Genomic DNA, 6,000 nt, shown 5'->3' with positions numbered 1-6,000 from the left:
GGAAGGGCATCCCGGGACCCACTCGCGGATCGGAGCCGTGCCCGCGCCGCGGGGCAACCGCTCCCGGAGCCGCCGGTCTGTCGGTCTGGGCTGCCCCCTCCCGCCGCTGGGGTTTATCGGCAGCGGGCGGGGCCGGCCCCGCAACTTCACCCGAAGTTTTCCAGCCTCCCCTTCCCCCCACGACAGGTCGCGCCCCCGCGGCGCGGACACCAGGGACACGCGATGCTGACGCTCCGCTCCGGGGCTCGAACCCTGGCAGGACCGCTCTCACCGCCGGCGACCCGGTCCTGGGCTGGGAAGCGGAGGGGCCCCGGGAGCGCGCCCGCCGCCCCGCCCCGCGCCACCGCCTCGCAGGGCGGTGGGTACCGCGGGAGGCTGCTCGGTGCCGCCGCCGCCCGGGAAGGAGGTTATGTAAGGGGGGAGGGAGGCGGCGGGAGGAGGAGCAGGACGCCTCGCCGCCGCCGCCGTGCAGCCGGGCAGCCGCAGCCAGCCGGAGCCGGTGCTGGTGCTGGGGCGGCCGCATGTGCGAAGTGGGGACGCGGCCGCCGCTGGCCGCCGAGCGCGGGGAGCCGCCCGGGGGTGCCGCCGCCGCCGCCGCCGAACGGTGCCGCGACATGGGGTGAGTCCGCCGGTCCCCGGCCACGCGTGGGCGCTGACCCCGAGTGAGCGCCGCGTCCCGCCTCTCCCCTCCCCTCTCCGCCCCGGCCCCTCCGCAGGTCGCCCGCGAGCGCTCCGCGACCCCGGCGTTTTATAACGTAATTAATCATTTATCGCCCGCTCCGGGCGGCGGCGGGGAGGCTCCCGCCCCAGCCACCGGTGGGTAAAACCGCCCCCGGCACGTTACCGGGGGCGAAATCCCCGCTGGAATAAGTGGGAAAGAACTGAGGGTGTCGCGGCCCGGGGAAGGCAGCTGCGGGCCGGGGTCCCGTCCCTCGCCGGGAAGCCGTGGGCTGTGCGCGCCGGGCTGAGCGGCGAATTCATTGTCAGATGTGTGATGCTCTGGTTCAGAGAGAGCTCTCGGCTGCTGGAGGCTGACAATAAACTTGCCTGAACTGTGCCAGTTGTCCGCTAATTTGCGTAAATGTCACCACTTGTCTTTTATTTTAAACATACTAGAAGTCTCTGATCACATGTGATCGCCTCTTGGAGAATTCATCTTGATCCGTCCAAAAATGAGTACCGCGTTTTTTCCATCCTCTAACTTTAACTAGGGGACAAAAGCCCAATGCTGGCATTAGAGCAGTTTGTGGACTGAATCTCAGCAAACAGATGTTAACGTTGTGCTTTTGGCTTAAACTATATATAGGGTTGAGATCCTCTCGACCAGAATGTCTTGGGGGATTCCAAACCTACACATTTAATTTGCTTTATTTTTATCCTATTATGTTCTCTTACACCTTTCCTCTTCCTCACGTCTCCTCACCCTGCTGTGGCAAGGAATCATTCTCCAGTTTCTGAGCTTCCTCATGCCACTTCCAACTATGCAAACTCCCACTGTAGATTTGTTTATTATTGTTAGTGATATAATTTGAGACCATATGGATGAATAATGTATTAAAATACCATGCATGTGTCTAAATTTGATACCCAGGAGTACTGAATACAAGTACAGAAGCAGAGGGAGAAATAAGATCTAAATGAGTATCTCTCTGTGTATCACTTCAGGATTACAAGGGGCTCATTTGGTTCTTAATTAGGTAAAGTTCCACTGGAAGATAAACCAGAAACTGGCAGGGGGTTTGCAGAAAGAAACATCAAAACCTGGCTGGAGCAGCACTGCCCCACTGAGTCCAAGGTGGTCAGAAGCATATATTCAAGGGAAGCTTGCCTTTGTCATTTACCTGGGCAGCTCTAAAGCAAATATTTGTGTGTTGTCATTTGTAACTGTTTCCATGCTGGTAGATCTGTTTAGCTGAAAAGTTTAGCTATGGCTTTGAGAGAACTGAGTGGACAATTGCTGTGGTCACCCACTCCCTTGTGAATGTCAGCCATAGCTCTGGGCTCGAAGTGCTCTGGCTCTGCATCCAGAGCTGTTCAAGCTGTGAAGGACTTGAAGGCTTTTGAGTGCTCTGATTGTGCGCTGTGTGCTCTGTGTCTGTGCTGCTATGTACACTGTGCTGGGTCATGCAGACTTGTACAGGTAGGAGGCACGTTCACTGGTCTAGTTCAATATCATGATTTAATGTGTTTCACTTCTGGTAAGTTATTTCAGACTCAGCGCGGTGCATGTGAGATCAGTCTCCCAGCATCATTCACTCCCAGGGCTGTGGCGTGGGTTGTACACCCTCATACGCTCTGTACAGAGTGTACACAAGGGCTTTTGTGGGTTTACATTTTGCCAGTGTCTCACGTCATTATCTTGCCATTCATCCTCCTGATACAGAGAACTTGGAAGTACATTTGTGACAGTGTTGTTGCAGCTATGGCTTAGCACGTGGGACACATGAGAGAGTCCCCCCCATGTCCCTGTTCCATTGCTGCTGTTAAATCCTTCACCTCTGCAGGCTTCAGCTTTGCCTTATGTGAAACGGGCGCTTCTGCCCTCATCTATCTGTGTGAAGCATGTTGTGATCAGAGCACAGAGCTTAGTCCATCTTACTTGGAAGAATATGTTTTGTCCCAGATATTCCAGTGGGATTTGCTTCCTGCGCATATTTTGGTGTCACATAAGGTGACAATGACTGTACTCTTAGCTCTTAAAATGTTTTTTCTTTTCTGTTTTCCCCTTTTCTTTTCCTCTTGGGGGTGACCATTGCTAATGGTTCATTTCAGTGCTGCCTATGGGTTTGGCAGTGACTGATGGTGCTATGAAACCTGATACAGCTACTTGAGCTCAGCAAAGCTATTTAAATTGCTTATTAGGTGTGAGCTGAGCTATTTAAACTGTTGGTTTAGTTCACCCTATCAGGCAGCAAGGTAGTGTCAAGTTTTAGGAAAGTAATTTACATGTTTAAAAACAAAAGGTAAAGCCTGTCAATTCAGGGGCAGTGAAAACAATGTTGTAAAAACCCCAAAACCCACCAAACAAAAAGAAGTGTCCAGGAGGAAAAAAAACTGCTTCTGTGCCCCGTTATTCCTTCTGGCTGAAAACCACTGGGTTTAAGTCAAGCCACTGTTAAGGATCTCACTGGACAAATGTTTACTTTAAAGAGAACAAATAGTCTCCCAAATCACCACTTTCTTCTACTCAGTACATCTGATAACTGTTGTTGCTTCAGTAGTCTCAGAGGTTAAACTTTAGCCATTTCAAAACCACGATGTCATGTATTTCCAGCTATAGAAATCTTTGCCTGAAGTTACCACCAGATTTGTCTCTGGGTGTTGCAAGCCAAGGGCTAACACAACCAGGAAAGTGGCTCCCTTGTCTGTGGCTCTGGCTTTAGAGAGCTGTGCCTGCTCATCTAATAGCTGTGATCTGATTCAATTTGACCTCAATTTAAGTAGTCTTAAACTAACTTTCCAGTTATAAAGATGGTTCAGGTTTAGTTATTAGATGATTTAAGGAGATGTTGGATAGCTGCTTCATATGTCCTTACATTATTTTACTGGTTCCATTTCTTTAGTATCTTTTTTGTTCCTTCTCTGTATGTTACAGAATATTTATTGTTATGAGGTGTGTGACAAGTATCTACTTTGGATTAGACCTGTAAATCACTTCACTGCTGCAGAAGCTGTTCTTTATATTATCTGTTGGATTAAAACTCAACTAATTTAAATACCTTCCAGCAATAAAATGGAATTTTAGATCTGTTTTATAAATCATATCAAAATGAAAATCAGGCCTCTGTGTGTTAGAAATTATTGCAGAAAGCTGTACAACAATGTAGAATTGTGTGCTGCACAGGTTAATGATGAACTAGCTCATAGTACACTTTCCCTTTGGCTGATATGAGATGGCTTCTCTGTGCTGCTTCCACAGGGGCTAATGTGGTAAATGAGTCTCATGAAGCTGGGATCCATCCATACCTCCCTCAGGTGGGTTTTGAGCCCACACCTTCCTCCTGGAAGGTGGGAAAATGAGAATTTCCAAGTCTGTATCAAGCGGTGAAATAACCTCATCTTAAGGAGACTGGCTTCATGAACAGAATCCTTCCCCTCCTGTAATACTTTCATGAGAAGGTACAGTTGGGGGCCTATATTTCTGAGAGCAGTCATATGTAATGTTTTTATTATGCAGTGACATTTAAGAGCATCAGGAAAGCCTGCCTTGCACTCTTCCCTTCCGCTGTTGGCAATAGTAATGTCCATTGGCCAACATAGGGCTTTATTTGGGGAGTAAAAGGCAAGCAAATGGGAGAATGAGGAAAGAAGAAGGTGAAGAAAGCAGAAGATGTGGTGAAGTTAGTGTTACAGGAAGACATTAATTTTGGACGGTGTTCAAAGCTGGCCTCTGGTGGTACTAGCAGTACTTTAGATACCATGGTGATAAGCTTCGCCTAAGAAGCTCTGTAGTGGGGAAGAGTGTGTTGCAGAGGAAATTCACCCTGGCCATCATCCAGCTCCCACTGAAATCCACAGGAGTCTCACACCAGCTCCCTCCAAAGTTTGTCCGAGCCATCTGTCCATGTGGGAGGTGGGTATCCTGGGACCCAGGAGTGGCAGGCGGGTAAGGGCACCTGGGTTTCACTGCAAAGCCAGTGTCCCTCAAAGCAGGGTTGGGATGAGTATATGCTCAAACACAGCTGAGTTGATACTGTGAGCTCAGGGACTCTCTTTTGAGGACATCAGCTTTGGTTCAGTTCCTAGCCTAGCTCAGGGAGGTAGGTTGCATCAGGCATCATCCAATTGGTGATGGTATTCCAGGAAAGGGGCTTAGATTTGAGAGATGCTGAGGCTGTTAATCTCATGGTTTTTGAAGCAGCTGGCTGGGGATGCTTGATTCTTCATAGCTTCAGTTCCATATGTAGCTATTCCCATTTTGCAGAGTGGATATAAACTGCTACTGTTCTGACTTTGGGTATTCAGTATCTCTAGATACCGGTGTCTGTACAAAATCCAGTGGAAAAGTTGGATCCAGAGAATTCTGAGTTCTGTAACAGTATGTTGGGTTCACTGAAATGGATGGGAAAACTCTGCTGACCTCAACAGTATGTATAAAACCTGTAATATGCAGTCCCTTTCTTACATTTAACATAATTTAAATAAAGACAGAAAGGCAGAGAGCTTGTTGGGGTGGGAGAAAGGAAAAAAAAAAAACCAGAGCAAATAGCTAGATCATCATCAGGATTTGTGTGTGCTTAGGGATTGGTGTGGTTGCATTCAGATGGGTGAACAAACCTGTAATGCTGGAGTGTTTCATCCAAGTCTGCCATCAAGTGAGAGGCTTTGTCACCTCTCACACAATTATATGAGGAGTATATGAGGAGTGCAGATAGATGCACGTAACTGAATTTTGGCAAAGATCTCCTGTGTGAATAAGCTTCAAGGAAAACATGGGATTGGGAGAAATTACTAAACAAGCTAATAAAAGAGTAGGAGAAAGAAATGATGAAGGAATTGGCTGGTATGAAAGACACAACAGGTTAAGAAAAAAATTCTGGGGTATGCTAGAGGTAAGTTCAGCAAACGACAACAGGAAAAAGTCTGCCAGTTCCACAGCTAGTTTTGAGTGCCCTGCTGCAAATTACACCAAAATTTGCTCACACAGACAATGCTGTATAAAGAGTGGACTCAAAGAAAACTTAGTGCTAAGAGGGTGATCACAGTCAAGTTGCTTTCAGCTACTTACCTAATTAATTACTGCTGTTAATATGATTAGCACTTGAGGAAAAAAATTGTAAATAAAATATCCTCCTCAAAGTTGGGATGTCCCTTAAGCCCTTCTCTCTATTTGAAGAGAGGATGGTGAGTAGGTCTGCTGACAACAAAGGCATCATTTGAAATGTTAAGAATTATTTGATGTTTGGTTTCTTTAAACTGAAAGTAGTTTTAACTAGTTCAAGATCTGACAAAGTGTTCAAGCATATTCCCAGCATGCCTGAAACAGGCATAGAGGAGCAA

At 47.7% G+C, this 6,000-nt stretch overlaps 1 protein-coding gene across 1 annotated transcript in view; it reads left to right on the top strand.

The window, feature by feature from the left end:
* Positions 1 to 521: 521 nt before the first annotated feature.
* The window catches only part of HOMER2 (homer scaffold protein 2), a gene marked incomplete at both ends in the record, with an annotated part of 56,223 nt that continues 50,744 nt past the window's right edge, over positions 522 to 6,000 (top strand). Inside the window, one exon of the mRNA XM_080626662.1 lies at positions 522 to 619. Within this exon, the coding sequence (XP_080482788.1) occupies positions 522 to 619 (98 nt within the window). The remainder of the gene's footprint in view (positions 620 to 6,000) is intronic.

Source organism: Psittacula echo, assembly GCF_963264785.1.
Source record: "Psittacula echo genome assembly, chromosome: 10".
NCBI classification, from domain to species: domain Eukaryota; kingdom Metazoa; phylum Chordata; class Aves; order Psittaciformes; family Psittacidae; genus Psittacula; species Psittacula echo.
The sequence above is the reverse complement of the archived record's forward strand: the minus strand, read 5'-3'. Positions and strand labels throughout refer to the sequence as shown.